This window comes from Temnothorax nylanderi, unplaced genomic scaffold (genome assembly GCF_030848795.1).
Source record: "Temnothorax nylanderi isolate EJ_2023f unplaced genomic scaffold, tnyl_v1.0 TNYL_tig0218_pilon, whole genome shotgun sequence".
Taxonomy (NCBI): domain Eukaryota; kingdom Metazoa; phylum Arthropoda; class Insecta; order Hymenoptera; family Formicidae; genus Temnothorax; species Temnothorax nylanderi.
The window spans coordinates 133,424-158,433 of NW_027249280.1; the positions used below are offsets into that span (position 1 = coordinate 133,424).

Sequence of the window (25,010 nt, forward strand, 5' to 3'; positions counted from 1 at the left end):
GCGAAACTCAACAGCAGGCCGTGCGCGATTGCGCGGTGCGTTCCGAAACTCATCGAGAAGGAAGTGTCTACCTCGCCGCGAGTGTATCAGATTTTTGTGTAATTGTATATTCGTCGAATAAAAAGTATCTTGCGAAACGAAAAGAGTACGATGTCTCTTTAATTATCTGACAGATCCATCATTTGTTCCACGTTCGATTTAGCGTGATATAAGCGTCTTTTTCCTAAATGAAATAGTAAGCACTTTTAGGTTAGGTGCAACTACCATGCACTTTTTCTTTACATAATAATGGTTATAAGATTGACAATAAGTTCTTAAGTGTAAAACGGCAATTGTTTATAATTAATAAAGTGTTTTTAACGAAAAAAGGAATATTTTTATGGATAAAAAAGAATTACATTTAGTTGTTTAATACTCAGTAGTGAGAAAGCGTTAAAATATTTTATAATAATGTTTAATTTATATAGAATTTTTCCTGATTAGATCAAAAAGTAAAACACAAGTATATAAAATGGTTTGGAAGAAAAGAAAAAGATGAAAAAGAGTGATACCACTTTGTCTAAATAGGAACAGGCAGTGGAAAGATACAGGACTGTTTGGAAAACACTGCCAGATTTGGCAAACATTGAGAGGATGCTGAAGCACAATTTCTTAAAGACATCATGGTGTAAATTGCGCGCGCGATATATGCATAAAAATGCCTCTCTCACAGAGGCATCTAAAAGTAAAGAATGTGCAATTTCAAGGATACGTAACATCGGCATACTGGCGCATATTGACGCTGGTTAGTATTTCTGTTTGATTCATCTGATTGATGATACCTTTGGATACAAATCTGTACTTTAGAGGTAAAGAATCGTACCTCCAGTTTTTGTCAAAATGGAGTTAATACATTTTTCAATATAGCAGGAGCTTAAATTGTATTGTATAGTGTAAAGCGTCTTATATCTATTATTACTAGTTCTTCCTAAAGTACAATGTTTAGAAAAAGTTGTATTGAAAATTTTTATAATGCCTAATTTTTAAAGGTACAGCGTGTTATTGGCAGTTGTACTATTAAACGTGCCAGTTAAATTACTTTATTAAAATCTTATAATAAATCAAGGCGCTATTTTTATTTTATATCTAAAATATATATATATAATTTCCCTATTTAAAACTTTGAACCTTGTTTTCTCTGAATTCATAATAATGGAGATGCGATTCTTTACCTCCAAAATACAGAAATATATTTTTGTACACTATTAGATAGTAGAGGGGTCCAAGTTTGAACCCTAGCTGGCTGGGGTGATATTTTTCGCAATAAGTCCTTTGCAGTTCTAAAGACCTTGATGGAAAAATGTTTCAGAATTTTTCATATTAATCAGAACTTCTATAAAAATTTTCAGACTTTCTCAGAATGTCAGGATTTTTCAGATTTTTTTATACAAAATTGAAACGTTTTTTTAGAAAAACTCATACAAAATAATAAAAAAATATTTCAAATTTTTCCTACCAATATATTTTCATAAAAATCTGAATAAATGAGAAAATCCACGCAACTTATCAGAAATTTTCATACATATAGATACTGAAATATTCTGAAAATTCTCATCCAATTATTACTGAAAGTATCTGAAAATTTTGACATATTTTTTCACAATTTTTTATAAATCTAAAACATGAGAAATTCTTAAAAAATAAAAAAAAAAGTAATTTTTTCACCAGGGGATGCTTATTAGCATCATTATTATTAAATTGATTATCAATTTATATGATTGTACTATTAAAACTTGAGACTGCGTTTCAAGACTGACATTACTCGGCGCGTAGTTGTTGAGCTGAAAAATGTATACAAATTCACGCAAAAATATTATTAGGTACAAAGATCCAGTCTGACACCGTACAAGGTATATATTTCCATTTAAATATATTTTTCTTCAGGAAAAACGACCACAACTGAGAGGATGTTGTACTATTCGGGCCTCATCAGAAATATGGGCGAGGTTCATCACGGCAACACAGTGACCGATTATATGGAGCAGGAGCGTCAGCGCGGGATAACGATCACCTCGGCTGCCGTTACGTTCAATTGGAAGGACTATCGCTTCAATTTAATAGATACCCCTGGTCATATCGATTTTACCATGGAAGTCGAGCAGACTTTGCAGATATTAGACGGCGCGATTGTGGTCCTGGACGGTTCCGCCGGCGTGGAGGCCCAGACGCTAACAGTTTCCAGACAAGTGGACAGATATAATATCCCTCGGATAATCTATGTTAACAAAATGGACAGAGCGGACGCTGACTTTGATATGAGTTTACGGTCTGTCGAATCTAAATTAAATGTAGAAACATTACCTGTACAGATCCCCGTGGTGAATGCAGGAGTCTTAGAAGGTATCGTAGATGTGATAACCATGGAAAAGTTAACATTCGATAAGAAACATCAAGGTATGAATTTAATAAAAGCAAAAATAACTGAAAGCGACGACGGAAGACTATGGGACGTTGCCAGTGAGAAGCGACGGCTATTGACCGACAAGCTGTCAGGCTTAGACGACAAACTGGCAGACATTATTATAGAGCAAGAGTCTCTGGATAATGTGCAGCCACAAATGTTGGTCGATTCCATACGCAGAGTCACTGTAGGTAGGAAAGGTGTGCCCGTAACGTTGGGAAGTTCCTATAAGAACATCGGAGTGCAGCCTTTAATGGACAGCGTCATTCTCTATCTGCCGTCGCCGACGAATTTAGATCAACTAAATCCGTATCGATATTTCGAAAACAATCTGGCAGCCAGAGTCTTCAAGATTGTTCACGATAAGCAGAGAGGACCAATTACATTTTTCAGAATCTATTCCGGTAACATGAAGAAGGGCCAGAAGCTATACAATGTGACGCGCGAGCAAAGCGAGCAGTGTACTCGCCTGTACGTCGCTTGCGCCGACGATTATAAAGAGATGGCCGAAGTCAGTTACGGCAATATCGCGGCTGTAAGTGGGCTGAAGAGTACTATCACCGGCGACTTGGTGACGGCGAGCGCATCTGTAGCCAACCGCGCTAAACAGTCCATGCTGGAGGAGAATCCGAACCGGCTGAACTACGTGGACAATTTCTTTGCATCCGGAGTGAACTTGCTCGATCCCGTTTTCTTCTGTTCTATAGAACCGCCCTCTCTCTCGGCGCAGTCTGCCCTGGAGACCGCTCTTCAGGAACTGCAGAGAGAGGATCCTAGCTTGCACGTGAAGAACGATCTAGAGACGGAACAGATCGTTCTCGGCGGGATGGGAGAGCTGCACATAGATATCATTAAGCAAAGAATTAGGACTGAATATAAGATCGACGTGGATCTAGGTCCCTTGCAAATCGCTTATAAGGAAACGATTCAAGATGCCGTCAAAGATACGCTATCCGTGGAGCACAGGGTGGGCCAAACGACGCACAAAGTTACCATCACTATGTCCTTAATACCTAATTACGAGGGCAAGACGAAACTGCTTCTGGACAGGTCTTCAGAAACTGCTTCGAATATCGACAGTATTCACCCGCGGGTGATGAGCGCGATTAAAAACAGCGTGAACGCTGCATTGTTACACGGTGTGAAATTAAGTTGTCCGGTGATTAATGTTGGCGTCAAACTCCACTGGCTGGAGGTAGCGCGCGGTACCTCGGATACCATTGTTTCTGCTGCTGCCTTGCAATGCATTCGAAAGGTAGGTATGTATACATCTTAAATAAATTCTATTAGTTAAAATAATATTTGATATTTACAATTCTGATTATTGCGAATTCATTATATCATATTTACCATAAATACAGAAATTATTTTTTTGCCTGTTTATTAGAAAATAGTAAAATACCGATTTCAATGTTCAATACGGTGTTTAAATGGCGTATGCTTCACATGTGCACAGTTACTCCAAGAAGGAAATAGCGTGTTGCTGGAGCCTATGATGCAACTGGAAATCGTTGCACCAGAGGAATATTCACCGAAAATCAATGCTGATCTTACTCGTAGACGAGCGGTAATACAACAAGTTGATATGCGTGGCAATAATAAGGTGAACAAATTATGTTTTCTTATTTGTAATAAATTGTAACTATTTTACCGTTTGATGAATTACGATAGATTTGCGTTTAATTTCGTAGGTGATCCGAACTCTCGCGCCATTATCGGAATTATTGGGATATTCAACAGCGCTGAGAATCATCACATCGGGCAACGCGACGTTCTCATTGGAATTTAGTCACTATCAATTAATGACCCCTATCAACGAAGAAGAAGCTATCGAAAAAATTAGAGGATTCTGAAATGAATAGTACGAACAAAGAGATAATATTACCGAAAGTACAATTTCACTTCGTTTTATTGACTCAATCTAATCAAAATATATTGCAACATTATCATTGGTGCGTTACAATCTCCATATACAATTCTCAATAGCGACCACCAAGTATGATACGGAAAGCTCTTGGTAATCAGCCGGAGCAGAAAAATTGCTAACGGGCTCAATCAGAAAATCATTACAGCTTCCACGCATCATAACTAGCAGTCGCGCATAAATATATTAATATTGCTTAAGATCATGCAAAAATGTCATACGTCGTAAAATATATATATATATATTATATCGTATGGAGGGATTAAATGTTATAATGTCGCGTGAGACTGGAAAAACGACAGCCGCGTATAAAAATTTATGCCAAATGCGGATAGGACGAAAGCGAGATTTTCTTTTTAACGTCGTAAAGAAAATGTTGGATAAAATTGAGGAATTCTCGCATTCGTGTAATTTTATTTATCCGCCCATATTTAATATTATAATATTAAATATTTGAATTATGCAAACGGTTGTTGATTAATCTTAGCGCAATTCAAAGAGCTCTTAAGACTTAGCGTACCTAATGTACTTAAAAGTTTGAGCTTAATCTTGTTTTGTCTTAAAATTTTTATTTTTACAATATAGAATAGAATTATAGTATAAAATTCCACTTGTCTCATTGGATCGCTTACAAAATGACGAAATCTTACATTCATTATTCCTAATTCGTTATTTTAAACGTTAAATATACTTATATCACTGTGCAGACATTATTGCTCATATCTGCGACAATTTCCTTTAAGGCGCAAACAGCTGTCGCTTTTCCTCTTCAAACATATCTCTCCTTCTCTTACGATGTATATTTGTAACAAGAACATTATTCATTTATATGTACAAAGTTACAATTTCAGATTGACAAGATTCATCTATGAATAGGAAAATACTGAGAATCAAATACGTATTCGCAGACCATCAAAATCTAAATACAATTCATCTTTTCTACGTGTAGCACGCGTTGAAACTTTGAAAAAGAGATACGCTTGAAGAGGAAAAAGCGCCAGCTGTTAATAAGCAAAATCGCGTGAAAGAGCTTTTAAGAACGATTAAAAATTTCGTTGTAAAGAGCACGCGCATAATACTTCTGCTCCCGCTTGTAGAAATTCTTCGCGTCATGGTACTCCCGTTCTCATTCGGGATCGTTCTCCTCGTTGGACCCGTGCTCCACCGTGTCATCGTGGCGTCATAAACTCACGAGCTTCGGGGGATTCGCATCCGGGGAGCTGAGATCCACGGCGGACAGATTGCTTCTCTGTTGCGTCGAGCACGACGGTATCAGGGGCGTCGAGACCGGCGTGAGACCGGTACCGCCTTCCATTAGAGACTCAAAATTAAACGGTATGCCGCTGGTCGGAGTGGTGATCGGCATACCGGCCACATCCATCGACGGCTTCATAAAGGACGGTGTCTCCACCGTCTTGAAAGCGAGGGTGTCCGGTCTCCCTTTCGGTTCCGCGAACATCGTCAGGGAATTCAGTCTATTATTGTTGTCCAATCCGACCGGTAATGAATTAGGTCTATTCGGTCTCATTGCCGCGGCCACCGTTGTGTCGCCCTTCACAGGTTCGGCGGCATATTGATCCTCGACCGCAAGATCGGTCTTTATCACGGGTTTTATGTCCAGCGGGGACGAGGGGCGTAGGGAACGGCGACAGACCGCTCTGTGAGCGTCCAAAATAAATTCCAACTCATCTCTGGCGTGTTTCAGCTGCTCGATCTCGTCCTGCAAGTGCTGTTTCTTCTGTTCCAAGCCCTCGGTTTCCTAAAAAAAAAAAAAAAAAAAACAATATGTCATATAGTAACGTATTCTTTTCTTTGCGATGACGCAGTCGTGACTTTTCAAAGATTGGGGATCTATAATTTGTGAAGCTACCTCTACGAACGAGACTGAGATTTTTATTCATTAAATCATTATATGCGATATATAATGCTAATTCTAGTAAGCCACGCAATATATTGTATTTATAATTCGCGCACTTACTTCGAGTAGGGCATTGGTGTGATCCATTCTTCGCTTGCGGCATCTCGCCGCTGCCATCTTGTTCCTTTCGCGCCGGATCTGTCGCCTCTCCTCCTCCTCGGGGCTCATCCCGATCGTTCTGGTGGGCCGCCTGCCACCCATATTGCGTCTAACTGGTTGCTGCTGCTGCTGCTGTTGTTGCTGCTGCGGCTGTGTTTGCTGCTGCTGGGTCTCGATGAGGGTGGTCGTCGGCGCCGGAAGATGTATCGCCGTTGTGTTTTGCGTCTGTGCCGGGGTCGGCTGCGACGGTTCGACCAGCGGCGGCACGAAGCCGGCCTCGCGGCTGTGCGACGCCGACTCGCTCGTCAGCTCCAGGAACGTCTGCTCGATGCTGCGGAGGGTGGTCGGCGTCAGCGTCGGCGTCGTCCTGGTCGGCACTCCGCTGTGCAATCCGTCCAGAGATACCAGCTGCAACACAAAGACAATGGACCGTGTTAGTTGAAAGCGGTGTCCACAGAATCACTCTTCGAAAAACGCGCTTATCTCTACAATGTTAAATGAGGAACAACAGAATCTCTGAGTTTATACCAAGGTATCAGTGGCGAGATTAATGAAAAATTGTACGAGCGGCTTGTACGAGTACTAATAAAAGTTAGCTGTTTACTTCTTTCTCTCCGCCGTTCCCAGCTGCGTCTGGAAATGCAGCAAACGACCAACAACTCGACTTCGTGACCGTAAAATCTTCTGCGGCGTGTTCTTTCGCAGGAAAGAAACTGCCGCCAACGTAGGCGCGGTGTGTATATCGCGTTATCTTCGAGTTTCCAGGTCCGATATCAGCCAGGTAATCTCGCCGAGATGGCTCGATAAAAATATCCGTGATCCAATAGCCGATAACGTATCGTCGCGTCAGTCAGATAGATAGATCCGTTCGCGAGAGTTACGATTTCGCGTACGATCGTTATTGAAATTACGACGGATCGCACGTCTTGCGATTTAATTCGCGAAAATATCCGCGTGTCTCTCTCCCTCGCGTCTCCTCGGCGGCAATTTACAAACGCCGCGCCGGCGCACGTGCGTTATAACGTTATTGCGTAATACTGTAATTCGCATCGAAATAAAAACGTCGTTTCCATGCGGCAGCGGTGGCTAGACGATGAAAAAGATTCGCGGTCAGTCGAACGCGATTTCACCGAGAGAGCGAGAGAGAGAGAGAGAGAGAGAGGGGGGGAGGGAGGAGAAGAGGGGGAGAGACGGAGGGGGAAGAGAGACGGACTTTACGAGCCCGCCGTTCTCCCTAACTGCGACGGTATTAACGAGCACCTCGAATCGCAGCTCACGTAGCGACAACCTCGCGCGCCATTATCGCGCCGCCAATCGCCAGTCGTCGGGGACGTAATCTATACGCGCTGCGCGTTTCCCAGAAAAACACAAAAGGACGCGAGGAAGGAAAAGAGAAGCCCCGCGGCGTCCTTCGCTCTTTCTCGCGCGCGCGCGCTTGAGAGAAGACGTGCCCGCGCGCGCGGCTCTCGCTATCATTTCTAAAATTACGAATCTCCGTTTAACGAAGGCCGTCGCCGCCGCCGCCGCCGTCGCCGTCGGCCGTCGTCGTCTTCGCCTCTCTCGATGAGAGACGTCGAATCGCCGCGCCGCGTTAAACGAGCACGCGGGACTGAAATTTATAACGATATATCTGCAATGAAAGCTCAACCTCAAATTCCAATGTATCTCTTCCATTTGCAGATTTGATTTTAATTGACGAAAAGCAATTGGCTTAACTGTCTCCTATTTCTAAGTATCTAATCAATATTCTAGTCAAGCAGCACGTGAAACAATTAACAATTTTTAATTTGTATTCTGATACCTATAAACTTTCGTAATCACGTTTTCTCGCGTGTTTCAAACGCGAGGCAAAACCAACCATGTTAGAGAAATATTATTTTGCATATATATTATCGATTGATGTGCATCTCCTTTCGACGAGATCACGCCGCGAGACGAGGGAAATATCGTAGGCACAGGCGGTCTTTAAGTGTCATCGCTAAAATTACTTAGCGCAGCTCGGCAACGGCTTCGCCGATTTCGGCCGTCGTCGTGTTTGGCCACCCACCGACCGTGCTTCTCTCTCACCCATCGCGCGGGGAACCTCAGGAATGTCCGGAGCGTTAAACTTAGGCGTTACCGAATCGTGTCCGTGCGCGTAGCGGCGTCACGGTCACTGGAATTCCGATCCTGTGCGAGAAAGTGCCGACGGTGGATCCTAGAAATTTATAGAAACTGCCCGGGGCGATCGGTCGATCGAACGATCCTCAGAGATCGCGGTGTCCGTTTCTTTCTCTCGGTATCGGCGACATTCCATTATTTATTAGATCATTAGCGCGCTTATTCGAAACGATATCGCGCCGCGAATTGAAATATTACAATTCAAACGAACGTTTAACCCTTTGTAACTCCTGGTAACAATACTGGTAACAATACAAACCGGCAAAGTTTCCATCAACATTCTAAATCATGAATTTATCTGTTGTAAATCAATTTAAAATAGTTGTCATATTTTTTATTTTTGATAACATGAGTTACAAAGGGTTAAGACCGTAGCAAAAAAGTGGAAATTGCAAATCTTATGCGATTACGGTAGATAATATATTGTCCGTTAATTGTAATTTTTTGTGCTTAATCGAACCGCGCAACTTTGCTTTTTAAAGATCAACTTTTATCGGTTTTGCGATCGATAAGATGCAGTATAATAATTTGAATAATTATATTCTTTCACGATTTTCGTGTACGATTTATAATTTATGTTAATATTGTTCGACGTTGCGAATCATCGAAGATGTTAATTGTCATGACAAAACCATCCTTGCCAATCAAAATCGTCAATCATTTTTTTGATTCGCTAGCCAAGCTTTTTCAGATCTCGATCAATTATTGCCTCGATCTCTCCGCGGGTCACGATCTTAAATTTATTGCGGCATCTTTCGGCGTGGGCACCTTGCGGTTTTGGCACGGCGGAGAATTTACGATCGCAGGAATGGATTCTGTTATGATCGCAATGACCGAGTTATTATCGGAAGTTGAATTTCGAGAATCCTCGAGAGCGAACCCGACTTATCGGGCGCTGTTTGCTTTCCGCTGAAAACGGAAACGGTGAAATGTCACGCAACGAGATCGATAGGTGCGGCGTCGACAAGATAACCGTAAAGCGTCATCTGCAATACACGAAGTAAGCGTGGAATAAGGAGTAAGAGTAGGCATAAGAGGGCTATTTTCGGTTTAAGAGAGCTGGCGTAAGGGCGTAAGCGAAATAAATTAATTTTATTTCTTACTTTTACTCTTACTCTTACACTTACGCTCGGCCAATCAAGACCCAACAGGCTATAATGCTTAATCCCGCCTACTCTTACTCCTTACTCCAGGCTTACTCCACGTACTGTAGACCGGACCTAACTTTTAACGCGACCGGAGAGCAATAGCGGGACAAACTGAGAATCATCTAGTTTTCTACTCGAAATGAAATTTAAGTGAAAAAGAAATTTGTAGAAAAAAAAAGAAAGAATTGATAAAAAGATATTTATCGGCAGGGAGAAATGGCGTTTTATTTATGACTTATATCGCCGAACTGACGGCTTCCGGCCATTCTCGACGGCCTCCGGGCCGTTCACCTTACTCCGCATTGTTTGTCGCGGGATCACTCGAACATCGCTCGTTCGAACGAGTCATTATATGCGCGTGCATCATACAGCGTCGACAAGTCTTCCCTCGTCCGAACGTGAATCACATTCGCACACCACGCGCGACGACCCCCCCTTTGGCAGCTTTGTTCGAGCGTGTTTCAATACTCCGCGCACTGCACATCACGCGACAAATACTGCATATACCCGAGTAGAGAAAAAAGGGTATTTGTGCCTTTTTTATAATATCCAAATACAAAATTGAAAAGACGCGTCAATAAGGCAAAGGTTCTTCAAACTATTAAATTAAATTCGTAAAAAACTAGCGACTTTCACGAATTAGGGATACGAATAAATCTTACGCGGATGATACTTTAATTAATAAAATTTAATTAGAAAGCCATTAGACGTGTTAAAACAAAATGGAAAAAATTCCGTCTAATCTAATTCCATCTACGAAGGACTCTGCTTCAAATTGATCGCGAATACCGCAAAAACTTGTTTTGCGGCGGCTAATGTAGATCGATGTACGATAACGCTAATATTCGTTATTATACTAATCAACTAATCTTGCCGCGGGCATATAAACGAAGAAAAAAACACTGATTTATTCGAATTACGCAGGATTTCGCGAATCGCTAGCTATCCCGCGTTTCAACGGAATTCCCTTCTGCGAGATGGAGCAAGAACGAGCGCGCGTCGCGCTTTTTTTCACAAAGCCGACGGCTGTTGGCAATGTTGGCATGCACACGCGTCTTCCGTTTTGCGATGCGGTTGCTCGCTCGCACGCTCGTTCTCGTCCACACATGTGCAATGCGCACACGTGCGACGACACGACGGACATACACGCACGCACGCACACGTATGCCGGACACGTACGGCGGGCGCGCGCACGCGGTCCGCGATTCTATAAATAAATGTGTGTTCGCTGTTCTTTCTCTCTCTCTAATCTGTCCTGAGCGCGCGTTGCGGAGTCTACGAACAAAGGGCGATATCAGTCACCAGAAATCATTGCGAAACGAGTGTCCAGATAATAGCCGCGGCCGTTCCCGCTCGATTCGCCCCGAAACGCGGCGAGAAGCGCGTAAAAGCGAGGAAGCGAGGAAGCGAGTTAGCGAGCGTGTCCACATCGCATCGCATCGTATCGTATCATGTCGTATCATATCGCGTCGCATCACATCGCATTGCATCGACACGATCATGTAATTCTACACCGCGGGAAAATAGATCCTCGCCTAGAACGTCGCTTCCAGAGCGAGGACGATAGACTAATTACGCGATCGAACCCAGAAAGCACGCTCGTGACCACTCGCAATGCTATCGCGACCGAGATACCGTGCGCTTATACGGCGGTCGAGATATAAATCAACCGAGACGCGATATATAGATCTTACAACTGCTCGCTTATCAGAATACAAATTTCGGTTGTAGATGCACTATTATGTATATATGCATTGTATGTTGAAAATTCAGTATATTAAGATTGATCCTATCATACCGCTATTATATACCTAGTTTTTTGATAATATGAGGACTAAATCTGTTCGAATAACAATTACTACTATAATTTGCAGCTGTGCCAACGTCGGATTAATTGGCGATATTTGTTGGAAACGTCGCAATGTGCAGATTAATAACCTTCGCGTGCATAGATCTAATAATGGTTGAAACATTTTGCAATTTTGTTGAGTCCTTAGCATGTTATCTTTTTAGCTAGGCTTTTAGAAAATCCCCGCACGTTAGAAATTTAGCGTAATATGTCTTGTAATTTAAATAAATCGAGAGACAATTCAAGCGAAAAGTCGATATAACGATAACAAATTAATAGACGGCGATACGAGTCAGGCGCGGTACGTGGTGCGCAAGTAAAGAAATTAATAGTTACAGAAGTAACGAATTACAATGTATATACTCTATACATACATATATGCCAACTTAATAAACTGCGCGCCGATTATTTGTCGGACTTGAAACACAGCTATCGTTGGAAAATTAATACCCTTCCCTCCCCGGAATTAAATCTACACGATTTAATTATTTAAAAAACTGTAAAGAAATTATTGCGAAAAATATTACCTCAGCCAGGATTCGAACCTGGAACCTCCCTCATTCCGTGAAGGGCGTCGTACCAATTCGACTACCGAGGCATGTGGTAATATTTATCGCAATAACCGGTTAATAAGTTTAACAAACGCATGTTTCAGCCTGCGTCAATTCAAATATATCATTAGACTCGTATCGCCGTCTATTAATTTGTTGACATTTTCACGAGTCTAATGATATATTCGATATAACGATATTTCTAATCTCAAGTATGAGCGTTGTAAATATTCAACAATTTCTCTTCACTCAAAAATGATAAAAATTATCTCGGAAATTATTGACTGATAGCACGAAATAGGTTTTCACTTTTCCATATGACGAGAATAGCTGAGATCGTAGATGTCGGACTGATTCCGAATATAAAGTCTGAACGTATTAATTTCGTCTCAGAACCCGACAATAAATCACAAATTAGATCCGATTCGTGTTTTATGATGATCCCCGCCAAGCTCATTAATCAAACGGTCGGCATAAACGGTTCTCGGTACACTTGCGATAGTTTCACCGTGGCGGGTGGAACTTCCAACGATATTGCACAATGTTGCACAATTCCCCGCTCGTTCGCATCGCAATCATCATCCCGCATAAGCCGAACCGTTCGCTCGCTCGCTCGCTCCAAGGCGAGCTTTCTCTCCTTCAAGTTCACAGGAATTGCGCGATTAGAATTGCCGCCACGTTATTCGCGATCGAACGAACCGTGACGGATCGGCTGGATCTTTCGGCGAAAGCTTCTTCGCCGTGCGAGACCGACAATTCGCGATTACAATTAATCGAGCGCCGTGAATGAAGAGCGCTCTCTTCTCATCCCGCTTCCAAAGCGCGCGCCAGCCGTCTCGCGTTTATTTTCAGATCAGAAACGATCGTCTCTCCGAAGAACTTCCTCGCCTCTTCGGAGCCCTTTTCAAGTCGACAAAGAGCCACTTTATTCGCGCTACGCGATCACAATGAGATCGAATATCGCCCCCCGTCAAAATGTATCCACATCGGAGTTCGGAGTTTACATGGGCAACGCGCGCGGTAAATATTTTTCAAGTTCTCTCTCATCACCCGTAACGAGTCGATCAAAATGATATTAGATAATGAGAAAGGTATTTATAAGTTAAGTAATGAAAATGTGCGGAATTTTTTCTTAAAAAAGTAAAATAATTAGCTTCTAATTTGTTTATTCCAAGAAGTTCAGAATAAATAAAAATTGTATAGTTTATCTTGTATTTGTTTAAAATTGATTTGTTTAAAAGTATCTTTGACTTATTGCGCGAAAAGTTAAGATATTATATCGAGTTTAGGCGAAGTGTTTTATGAAATTAGATTCAATGTGTTAACGGCGAACAGGCTAATGTATTTATACTGAAACAATGCGTTCCGCTGCTTATCTTTCGGACACTTGCACAAAGAATTACGATAACGCTTTACTTTGTGAAGATATTCCGGAGATCGCGGTCGGGAGATCGGTTTTCACGATTACCTGCTGATAAAGCAATTCCTGCGCGAGTATATTCGCAATGTCGACTGGGTCCATGGCGGTGGCTGCCATAGCTCGAGGGATCGGTTATTCGTTCAATGTTTCGTTTGTTCGTGTCGTCGAAAGTATGACGGTGAGATAGTGAGAGATAATGCGTCGTATACGGGAACACGGGAAGTCGAGGGAGGGGGAGCGGGGAAAGAGGGATTGGATAACAGAGCGGGGATTGGGAAAGCGGAAATAAATAAATGAATAAATGATATCTCAGTCGATCGTTCGTTCGTAGGAAGATCGTTCGGGCGTCGGTGTGCGCTTCGTTCCTCCTATCTCGCTTCGCACCCCCTCCTTTGTAACCGCACCACCCTCGTGCGCCCGTTTCTTTTCACTCGTCGAAGAGTTTGTCGTCAACCACTGCGTCCTCCACCGACGCCTCTTTAATACTGAGCAAGCGACGCCGACGCCGCTCGTCGCTGGCCTTACGCGACGACGAAACTCATCCTAAAAATAACCTTCGAATTTCGAGTATGTGCGCTCCGCGATGAACGCGACGAGGGAGAGAGAGAAAAGCAGGGATGGGGGAGAAATAACATTTTGCAGCTTCGTTAGCATCTCACGTGCATGGACCATTGACCGCTAAAAAAATCCTCGCGCTTACGAACTCGTGAATCGTTTCCAAAAGATAATCGATCGCAATTTGGGTTAGATTACGAATAAAGAATAAGATATTGATGTAAAAATTATTTAAAAATAAATATGTTTAATTATAAAAATTACTAATTAATTTCACGTGATTATATGACTGTTATATTTATGTTTAGAATTGTATATGCATTTTTTTAATGATACACAATCGGTCATTTGATATTCACAACAGATAACAGAAGAAGTTTCGATTATTTATGTAATCTGGAGTTTTAAATCTCCCTTAAAAAAAAAAAAAAAAAAAAAAATGAATCAGTGAGACGGTGACTTTGCTCCCGATCAGTGGTTTTCCCAGTAGGCGCGAAATTCCCTGTTACGCGGCCGCTCGCCGTCTGGAGGGCCTTAATTAGTTCGAGTTCTAAGTTTAACACCTGTGTAGGATCGTTTGTCGTCGACGCCGTTACTCGCGGATTCGTCGACTTGGACCGGAGCCAAGAGATCTCCCGCTGACGATTTCAAGCGTGTAACGCTTCAATTTCGAGATATCAGAAAGAGGCGTGAATTAATGACCGATCATTCGCATACTTTTGCATTGAATTGACACATACAGTAAAAAATTGCTTATATAACTCAGATTGGCTGTCTCGTTTAAATAATTATCAAGTTGATTTAAAAAAATAGAGCAATTTTAATAAGATCTTTAATGCACACAACAATATCTTTAATATTCTTAGAGAATTTATATTCCATAAACAATATGTATCTAAAAAATATATAAATTTATCTTTTAAAATATAAAATATATTTTCTTTCTGCGCACTCTCCTCCGTTGTAATTTATGCGTTGTTTTTAATATATCGGAGAAACTGGCAGAGAAGCGAAAGCTTAAAATGGTCGCGTCATGCTGGATGGAGTTGTTTGTCTATCTCGCTGGACATTTCCAGGATGCGGCTTCCTCGTATCGCGTCGTTAAGAAGCCTGATGTGGCGCCACGACGATAGCTGGTTTTATTTTAGAGATATTTCATACTGCTGTGCGACAACGACAAACATCTTTAATGTAAATGCCGAAAAATAGCCTCGATAAAACCAAATCAATATAATTATTTAGATATAATTAAACTGTTAAAAACATAAAGTTAAAAGATCAAGCCTGCTCGGACAATAAATTCAAGATTTATTTTATTATGCGATAAACTACAAAAATCAATATATATCGATATTGCAAATTAAATTATATGGAATCTTTTTTTACACGCATATAGTTTGCATTTCTCTTATCGGGAAGTCAACAATATCTTGTTAAAACCTAGCTGTTCGCTTTTGTGCCATTCAGACGGAAGGCTCTATGAACACGGTATGGACATTCAAAACCAGGCTTATCTCGCCTTGATATGAAAACACGTGGCAACCAGGTTGTGATAAACAATCCGCGTGTTTGACCAGCCGAGCCTGTCACAGGTTTCGCCAACACTAAACACATATCGCCTGTAATGACCGTTGTTCGTGAAAAGATTACCATACTCATGACGCTACTAGAAAAACTTAACGAAGTATATGTATATCAGTAAATTTCCAGAGGCACTCAGATTTTTCCGGAGGAAAAGAAAACGAGCTCTCAACACTTTTTTACGACTCTTCAAAACAATATTCCGATACGTTTCACTTTCATGATTTCTAAGATTAATATTTTATTATTTTTAATTTTTGCATTATTCCTAATTCTCATTTTCAAATATTTTATTTCGTTCTCCTCTACACGAAATTGCTATGTATAAAATACAATCAAATTAGAATCAAAAGTCATACGGTCCAAGCTTAGATCTTTGACAGCCTTATATTAATTTTCATGTATATATTTTAAATAAGTTGGAAAAAATATATGTATATATATATACTATATATATACACATGAAAATTAATATAAGGCTGTCAAAGATCTAAGCTTGGACCGTATGGCTTTTGATTCTAATTTGATCGTATATCATAACGGTTCTATTTCTCTTATTATTACGTACAAAATATCGCAATATTCTTTTTAAGTAGTAACTAAGTAGTAAATAGTAGTAAATAAGTAAGTAGTAAGTAGTAGTAAATAAGTAGTAACAAACAAAGATTGGAATTATCCCAGGCGTAAACCAGTCCTCTTATTGGATCACTTCTTTTTATCGATCACGTTCGTGGCCGAAGATTATATTTATTTTAATGTAATGCAACGTGCGATTACGCAATGAACACAGTAAACAAGTAAATTGACGTCGACCGAGCACCGCGCAATATTTACTTGTGCGTCTATCGCATTCTCTCTCTCTCTCTTTCTTTCTCTTTTTACTGCCCTTCGCACACTTGGATAATTATACCGCTGGATATTACGCGGTAAATAATAACGCAACTACGTCAGAGTAGCGTGTTCTATGTGAGCGCCGGAAAAAGCGCGGTTGAAAGCCGCAACCGCCGCGCTGCGGCCGCGAGAGCGCAACCTTGGATAACAAAGGAACCTCTATCTTTATTTCCATTTTTGCTGTTTTTAACGCTTCCGCTCGCGAGAGACCCGATGCCTTCTTAATACCCGATTTCGCAACTCGCTCGCGAAAGCTACCGATGGGGGATAATGACAAACGAGATAATGACAAACGGAGCATGAATACGTCATTTTCCATTTTACTTTGTTGTATTATACACGTACTTTCAATTCACCTCGCGTAAGGACATTCTTAGTACTGGGATATCATAACTCTTCTCGTGAATTCATTAAACTTTCCGTTGATAGTGCTCAATGGAAGAAGAATTCGAGGAGTTAACGAGAAATAAATCATTTCCATCGCATAACGTCCACTTGCGCATATGTTGCAAGTTTATAGCGAGTTTCCGTGAGTTGAAAGGACGGTTTTTCTTTCCACGATGCGAACGTGTCGATGCCAGTGGTACGCCGAGAACAAAGAATGTAAACATGATAACGGGCGTATGCGCGAGTAGTGTGCGTCTCGAATGCATCGCAACGCGACGCGGCGGCCGTCTATACATATATTGCGTGCGCGCGTAAAAGTGCATAGCGTATGCAGATAGAGGAGTATATTGCACTTACAATTAGAGGAAAATCCACGACCTCACGCAAACTGAAACGACGGAAACTGAAATACAATTGGATGAGATATGAATAGAGAAAAAGGATAGTAGGTATAGTAGGTTCTCACTTTTAACGAGTAAGAAACTGAGAAAAATGCAACATTATAAAACGAGAAGAAACGAGAGGCTAATATTAGATTGCGCAACGAATGCGATGACTATTTATTTTTGTTTTATCGAGTCCAGCGCGCAGGAAGGAACTCCGCGCGAGCGCTGTGTTGGCGCGATATTCGGAAAAACACGGAGCGTGCAACGCGATTGGGATTTTCCCGGGAAGATCGCTGGTTTGATCAGTAGGTATGTGATTTCGAGATCTGCCGCAACCGTCGCCGAGATTCGAAACGACGGAAAATCTACTGCCGAGACAGTTTTCTCAAGTTCATTAAGTCGTTGCGCGACAATTTCGCATCGTGCCACTTACTAAAACGCAACGTTTGATTCGCCGAGCAGATGCATGCGAGATATGCCATTATGCGCTGCGATTATCTGGCATTATGTGACGTCAATCAGCGCGGCGATGTCGTCACTCGGGTTATTTTCTTTTCTTCTTCAAATCGATAACAAACGATATCGCGGAATCGCAAATCGTTTAATAAATATTGCGACCGCATGCGATTTAATATAATTTATCTGCTCTCGAAAAAACTGCAAAGCGCAATGGCTCAAAACCGATGTGAAACGTCAAAAACGCGCAGGACAGTCGCTGCTTATAGATATGTAACGCTGGTGTATACGTTACGCATACTTCGGTATTAATCAATGGAATGTATTTTGTTTGCATAAATTGCTCCTTTTTCACAATGACCGACATTGCTGTTATTCAGCTACGATCGCAAAGCCTTTACGAGGTAGTTGTGCGTGAAGAACGGTCAAGGCGGAGATACGTGCTGTTTAATTACTCTAAAAAGCGACGTTACGCGCACGAAATCGAACCGGGTCTAAAGTGCAAACGGCGGAGAAAATATGTGCGCGAAAAAACAGCGTGGGACGATAAGCGCTCTTAAAAAGCGCGCAATAATTATATTTCTTTTCACCGACGAGGATCGACATGCGCGCGCGCGCGCGCGCGCGTTCGAGGGGTTTTCCAACAGAATAACATCTGCAATAATTTTCTACGGTCGAAGCGCAAAATGATGGCGGCGATTAAAGGTGGAATCGCCACCTGCGCGAAACGGCTCGCGCGCAATTCGTAATCTGCACAGCCAGATTACGAACGGATTGAACTCGCCGCGGGATCGAGAGCCGCTCGTTAAACCAGCAGAGTCCGTCTCTCGAACGAAAATCATTATCAGCGCGCTGCTAAGAGCGCAATTAACGGCGGAGCCGCGCAAGGACGCGCGCGGCGTTACGGCCTAACCAGCTATCTTTTTTCGCAACAGCCTAAAATGGGAATGATTTTTCGACTCACCTCGAAACGGAGAGCTCGACGGACGACCTCGTGCCTGTTCGTGAAACCGCGGTCTGTCCCAACGGGGCCTAACCTGAACTGAACTCGCGTTTCCTTTCACAGAAAACGAAGCGTGGCACGTTTCGTACGCGTGCGTTTCTGACAATCGTCTTGACGTCACGCGCGAGAGCGTGCGCGGGGAAACGTCGCGCCACCGTCGCCGACCTTGCGGTGAATTCGATAGGCCGCGCACGGCAGAGCGAGGCGAGATGAAGAGATAGAGAGATAGAGAGAGAGGAAAAAATATAGGAGGAAAAAAAGTGAGAGAGGAGAGAGAGAGAGAGAGAGAGAGAGGAGAGAGAGAGAGAGAGAGAGAGAGAGAGAGAGAGAGAGAGGAGAGAGAGAGAGAGAGAGAGAGAGAGAGAGAGAGAGAGAGAGAGAGAGAGAGAGAGAGAGAGAGAGAGAGATCAAAAATCCCAACCGCGAACGCGACCGAGAGGCCCGCTGCACCACCACGCCGGACGACAGTCGCAGTGACACTGACAGCGCTTCTGTCATCGCGTCGCCGCCACATGGTCGCGCGCGCGCGGCCGCGCCGCTTCGGCCGCACTCGGCCGCGTTCGGCTTTGTCTCGAGAGGACTTGGCGCGTCGGAGCCGCCAGAGAGTCCTCGGCCGTGCAGCGTGGCGGGCGGCGCGGCGGGACGCGAGGGGACCGGACCGTGCGCACCGCTGCGCGCCGCGCGCCGCGCCGACCGGCACGGCACCAATAGGGGGATACCGAGGGATGACTTCATTGGGGCCTCTCGTTGTCGCGCGCTCAAACCGCTACCAAACGCGATAGAGCTATTTGCCGATCCGCTTTGGCATTAAGCGTGAAAAAACGCGCGCTTCCCGCAATCGGGCCGACGGTCCCCGGTTATATCCGGCATCTGATTGGCGCCAGCGGCGCGATATGATTCACAGTTCGTCGTTACACGACGAATCATCTTACCGAGAAATGCAAAATTGAACGCGAGATCGTTGCGTCACATACACCGACTACTTCCTGTGTAGTATCGACCGGGGAACATTCCGCGAATACATTTCGACGATAGTCACCGGATGTAAAATACATGTTTTGTCATACAACTAATTTTTGTGTCTTCTATGTCGCCGTGTTTATATTTAAAAAGACTGTACCCGGGATTGCATTAACTGATTAACAAATAGATTCACTAACACTACGCAGAACAATTGTAACTAATACGAATAATTTATGACAGAAACTAATAAAAAAAACTATAAATTAAAGAAAACGTTGCATAATATGTATATTAGAATGAACGGATAATAGAATTTCATCCTGCCAACCCTTTTCTGAATCTCATTTGAATCATTTCAACGCAACGAGTTCTTGAGACTGATTCTAGGGTGCTTAATTGAAGTCTGGCCTTTCCTGAGCCTCGATTAACGATTATCATTGAGAACAGTAACTCGTTGTCGGTCACACGCCGCCCTTGCGTCGTAGCGATGCGACTCGCAACTCTCGCAAGCTTCTGTAGACATGTACATATTCTACGATTTCGCTCAAAAAACGCGAGTAATTAAGTTATTTTTAGCGAGATCGTCGGAAACAGAAAGAGCAAGAAACTTCGGAAAAATTGTACAAAAATAGATGATAAGCCTTCTTACTATAAAAGTTATAATTGCAAGTTATATATAGAAATGTCAAAACTGGAACAATCAATGTCTTTCTGATTAGCTCCCAGAGCCGGTTCTACGCAGCAATCATGTAACGCCGAACACGGTAACTCCGAACTGGCCCGCGGGTACTCAATAAACATCGAGATAAGACTGGAGTGGTTCGGTCCAACTGTTTTTAGCACTAAAGCCTGAGAACAAAGGCTTGGTCGAGTGCGCGATGCTGCAGAGTCACGATCGGAGGTGAACGACACTGTAGAGTGAGTCGCATGTTCGGCGTAATTTTGGAAATTCCGCACGGCATGCCACGGCCTTGTCTGTATCCCGATGAAATCTCGTGCCAAGATTTCGTCGTGTCGCCTAAGCTCAAAGCTGTCACAAGTTCGCAAAACAGACGTCCCTCAAGAGATTTTGGGAAATGCAACTGATAGAAAATTGCTAGAAAATATTTCTCAATTTTGCATTTGCAATTTAAATACGACTGTGAAAAATCCAGGCGTTATTTTTATTTCATCTATATATATACCTCTCATTTCACTCATTACTAAAATAATCAAGTTGTTAAACCAAATCAACTTTGAATAATACTTGTATTAACTAATTTTAATTTTAGCTAAAAAAAAGTCGCAAATATTTAGTTTTTTGCTTAGATAGTTTATGGTCCGCAAAGAATATAATCGCCTTCCACACGTGACAATCAAACTTGATCGTCGTGCTTCTAGGAACGATGTATCTATACGAGTGCTAACTATAGCTACACCTATATGTCAGCTAACCATATGAATAAGATATTTTCACGGTGTAGAATGCTGCTCGAAATTCAAAAAATCTAGCATAATAAATCTAGCGCACATTATTCTTCTGGCGACGATCCTCCGTCCTATTGTCGCGAATAATACGCGTGTAATCGAGCCTTCAATATAAAGGATACAGAAATCTGTTGAAACCAATGCTTTAGTTCAAGGCTGCGCGATCACTCACTTTTCATCAAGGATGATCGATTGGATTCGCCGACGCCAACGGCGCTAATGTAGAGTAATTGGCTAGTTAGTAAATCACACTATAATTATCGTAATATCTGTCAAGATTATTTTACGGTGAGTCTACTATTTTCCATGACATTCTTGATTCCGCGATCTTATTTCCCGTGCTACATGATCGTAATATAATACCGAGATTAAAAGCTATCGATGATATTATCGGTGTGGCAACAGTAAATAAACGATTAAAACCGATATAATTTTAATAAGATTAATTTTAAATAAGACAGAGATAGCCAAATATCACTTTTCTACGTCAAAAACTGCGTTTACCAAGATTACATTGATTTTAATTTCTATATGAGACATCTGTAGAAAATAATTTAGCAAAATTTGGAAAACAAAGTAATTATCGCGACAATTATGCGTATAAGGAAAATTATTTCGTTACTGTTTCGGAGGAATCTCATCGATCTTCCGTATTTGAAAGGCTCTTGAAAATATCCTAAGGACGAAGGAGATGGAATGAAAAAAGGACCTCCAACGTAGAAGGAGAAAACACTTTGAGGGCACAACGGTCCATGAATTCCTGACCAATGACGCAAGCACGAAGGCATTTCCGACGGGTTGCACTCTTCGACAGCCTCACTTCGGAGAGGAATACCTACATAATCGCATACATAATGCGAGCTAGATCTCAAGACGCGACTAGCCATCCTTTTTCTTTCTATACAGTAATGTGAAAAATGTTTTAATTAAGTGGCGATCTGATTTTATCTACCTCCGTATGAAATTCGCGTATCAGTTATCTCGAAAAGTCATATGACTCGCGAAACGGTCGCATTTAACGCTAAATATGAACGTATAAATACCTATTTTTACGTTTCTTTATTTCTGCATTTTCGAATTCTTTAATGTCAATCTTTCCAATTTCAAACTCTCAATGGTAGATACATGTTTATTATTTCCTCTTATCGAATCTCTCTCTACCCCGGATTTCTTAGGAACCTACTTTGCTCTTTTATCTCCAGTCACGCGTGTCAGCTTTATCTCCTTTGTCTCTCAGAAACGGCCGCTCTTGGTTAATGGTTCACGATTACTCTTGGAAAATGCAACTTTAACAATTGCATTTATCGTAACATTTTTTAATATATTATTTCATGTTTTATTTTTAATATACTTTTAATCCAATATACTATAATCGGAACTCATATTTTTTATCTCATCCTGTTATAAAATTTTCAATTCTAAAATTGATTACATTTATAGTTATTTAGAGTTATTATTAATTATTACATTTACAGTCATTATTAATTATTACAGATATAATATTACAAAAGGCTTAAAAAAATTGAAAGAATAAGCAACCTTTTTTAAAATTTTACGAATTATTTTTACTTTGATCAAGTTTATTGTTCTAATATTAGAATGCTCAACATTTGTAATTTCTAGATCACATCTGCGACACAATAGAATAATTAGATCTCCGCCGTATTATAATCCCATCTCACGTCGCGTGTGTGTTCGGCTTTCAACATTAATCTATTTAATGATATTCGGACAGGTCGGCCCTTTGTGTCGCCTTCGTAGTTTTTGTGACCTTCATGTCCGTCTCGAGCGTGGACAATGGTTCCACGAAATTGGATACGTTTATCCCACGCGTCATAACGCACTCTTTAAAAAGGGGCCCGCAGGGTTCTATGACCTCCCGAACTCGCGAGCGCATCGCCCCCAATAGCCGGGCCAGTTTATCATGCCATCATGCCCGAGAGAGCTGCTTGCTTTGAATTATGGGCCCGCGGGCCATACCGCGGTCCCCGACTCCCCCCTCGATTCACCTATTTCTCTTCCCTGCGAGAGTGTTACTCTCCCGATCCGGCAACGTCAGATCTTTCAAAAGGATCCAGATCTTATCTCCTTCTATATCGCGTTTTTCGTGACGTACAAAGGGAAATCCATTAGAGAGCGAATAATATGGCCGGTCGTTCCAACGCGACGGATTATTATGTGGAAACGACCGCATTAGATATTCATTAGTAAATCGCCGCCGGAGCAGGAAACCTGACGTTGGAAAATTTAGAACGCTACAATGTGAATGATAATGTAGGAATATGTATGAAATACGTATGCGTCGGTTATGTTAGTTAATTTTAAATTAACATTGCCATTTATCGTCGACAAAAAGTCAATTCACTTAAATAACTAACATTAGTGAAATAATTTTACTACACATTCCTTGATTTTCCCTATCTAAACAATGTTTAAGATTAAACAAAATTATTCAAAATCACAGATGTTTGGTTTCGTGAGCGGCGACTATTATATTTGCATTCTAAGTTTCTCGGTGATAAACATATAAATTACACGTAGCCACGCATATCCAAAACCTTCGCGTTTTCTTGAAAATATTTCAGATCATGTATCTCGACGGTGAGTTTTATTTCTATCTTATATTCCTAATGTCTCGCTAATATCGCGAGTCGCGTGGTCTCGCGGTATTAAAGCGGTATTCGTTCGTACTAGGAACGACAAGAGAGAGATGAGAGGAGAGAGAGAGAGAGAGAGAGAGAGAGAGAGAGAGAGAGAGAGAGAGAGAGAGAGAGAGAGAGAGAGAGAGAGAGAGAGAGAGAGAGAGAGAGAGAGAGAGAGAGAGAGAGAGAGAGAGAGAGAGAGAGAGAGAGAGCGAGAGAGAGAGAGAGAGAGAGGAGAGAGAGAGAGAGAGAGAGAGAGAGACGGCGGGCTCTTTCGGTTGACGTTATTATAAGCAGATATAATCCCGAGCGTATGACGCATGAGCGCGGCTTACCATAATCCGGCGTGTGTATGTGCGTGTGTATGCGCGCCGTACGGTAATAATATTATTACGTTAATCGGCCGCGCCGCCGTCTTCGTCGGCGGCCCAGCAGGTAAACCAAGGCGCAGTTAGCAGGCGTTATTATCGCGACGCGCTTAACATTATAGACGACGTATTATCGACGACATTATGACCTTGCATCGCGCAGAAATTGCCTCGCAAGACTGTGAGCGATAGCTCGGTCGGCGCGCCGTGTGAAACACGCCGGCTTCTTTCTTCTCCGACCTTATTCATACGACCGATACTGTCCGAGAGAAAGAATTAAAAGATATATTTCAAAGTAACATGAATACAACTCTCTCTCTTAAAAGAATCTGTATACATCGAAGAATGAGATCAGTAGACTCAATACCTAATTCGAGATTCAATTGTCTTATCATTAAACGATGTTGGAATATGAAAAGAATGAATTCTAGGTAAGTAATGTACGTGCATAAATACGCTCAGAAAAAAAATGCTTCTAATGTCTATTACTTACTGATGCTCCTAGATTTTCTTAATGCAGTTAAATGGCAATTTGTCAAAGCATGCAGACAGGTAGTAATAAATCTTATTACGTAGAACAGTCCATTAAATGTACATTAAGAGCGAAGCGTTATTTGCAGCGGGCACTTCAATATCCGGACGACAGTTCGCAAGATAAGAAATTCTCAAAGCACTTCTTCGAGAATGTGAGAAAGTTCGCCAGATTACGCGAAGAGGTCCAGCTCACTCGACGCATTCTCTCGCGGGGAAAGTGTTTAAGCCAATTGACGTCATTCATACGCAAGATATCTTTCTGCGGAAT

The 25,010-nt window shown here is 41.9% G+C and overlaps 2 protein-coding genes across 6 annotated transcripts in view; one reads left to right on the forward strand and one right to left on the reverse strand.

Moving 5' to 3' along the window:
• Positions 1-20: 20 nt before the first annotated feature.
• On the forward strand, positions 21-4,389 carry Mrrf2 (mitochondrial ribosome recycling factor 2). 3 transcript variants are annotated; one of them, XM_071717609.1, is made up of 5 exons: positions 21-235; positions 484-784; positions 1,924-3,695; positions 3,897-4,043; positions 4,132-4,389. In XM_071717609.1, the coding sequence occupies exons 2-5, from the start codon at positions 634-636 to the stop codon at positions 4,291-4,293; spliced, it is 2,232 nt and encodes a 743-aa protein (XP_071573710.1). In that variant the 5' UTR covers positions 21-235; positions 484-633; the 3' UTR covers positions 4,294-4,389. The 3 variants fall into 3 exon arrangements, with proteins under 3 accessions (XP_071573710.1, XP_071573709.1, XP_071573711.1); XM_071717608.1 differs by having other exon boundaries at positions 568-784; XM_071717610.1 differs by lacking the exons at positions 21-235; positions 4,132-4,389 and having other exon boundaries at positions 249-784; positions 1,924-3,699; positions 3,897-4,041.
• Positions 4,317-25,010, reverse strand: part of Kay (transcription factor kayak) — a 37,597-nt gene continuing 16,903 nt past the window's right edge. For 2 of the 3 annotated variants that reach the window (XM_071717613.1, XM_071717615.1), the window contains exons 2-3: positions 6,343-6,789; positions 4,317-6,123 (exon numbers count right to left, since the gene is read on the reverse strand). In XM_071717613.1, the coding sequence (XP_071573714.1) occupies positions 5,545-6,123; positions 6,343-6,789 (1,026 nt within the window). In that variant the 3' untranslated portion in view covers positions 4,317-5,544. Of the gene's footprint in view, positions 6,124-6,342; positions 6,790-13,557; positions 14,001-25,010 lie in introns of those variants that run through there. The other variant, XM_071717616.1, reaches the window with a different exon arrangement.

Coding starts and splice junctions, on each gene's coding strand:
- Mrrf2 (XM_071717609.1), top strand. CDS start 634: ATGCTGAAGCACAATTTCTTAAAGACATCATGGTGTAAATTGCGCGCG. Junction 3,696..3,896: donor CCTTGCAATGCATTCGAAAG/GTAGGTATGTAT, acceptor ACATGTGCACAG/TTACTCCAAGAAGGAAATAG. Junction 4,044..4,131: donor ATATGCGTGGCAATAATAAG/GTGAACAAATTA, acceptor TTAATTTCGTAG/GTGATCCGAACTCTCGCGCC.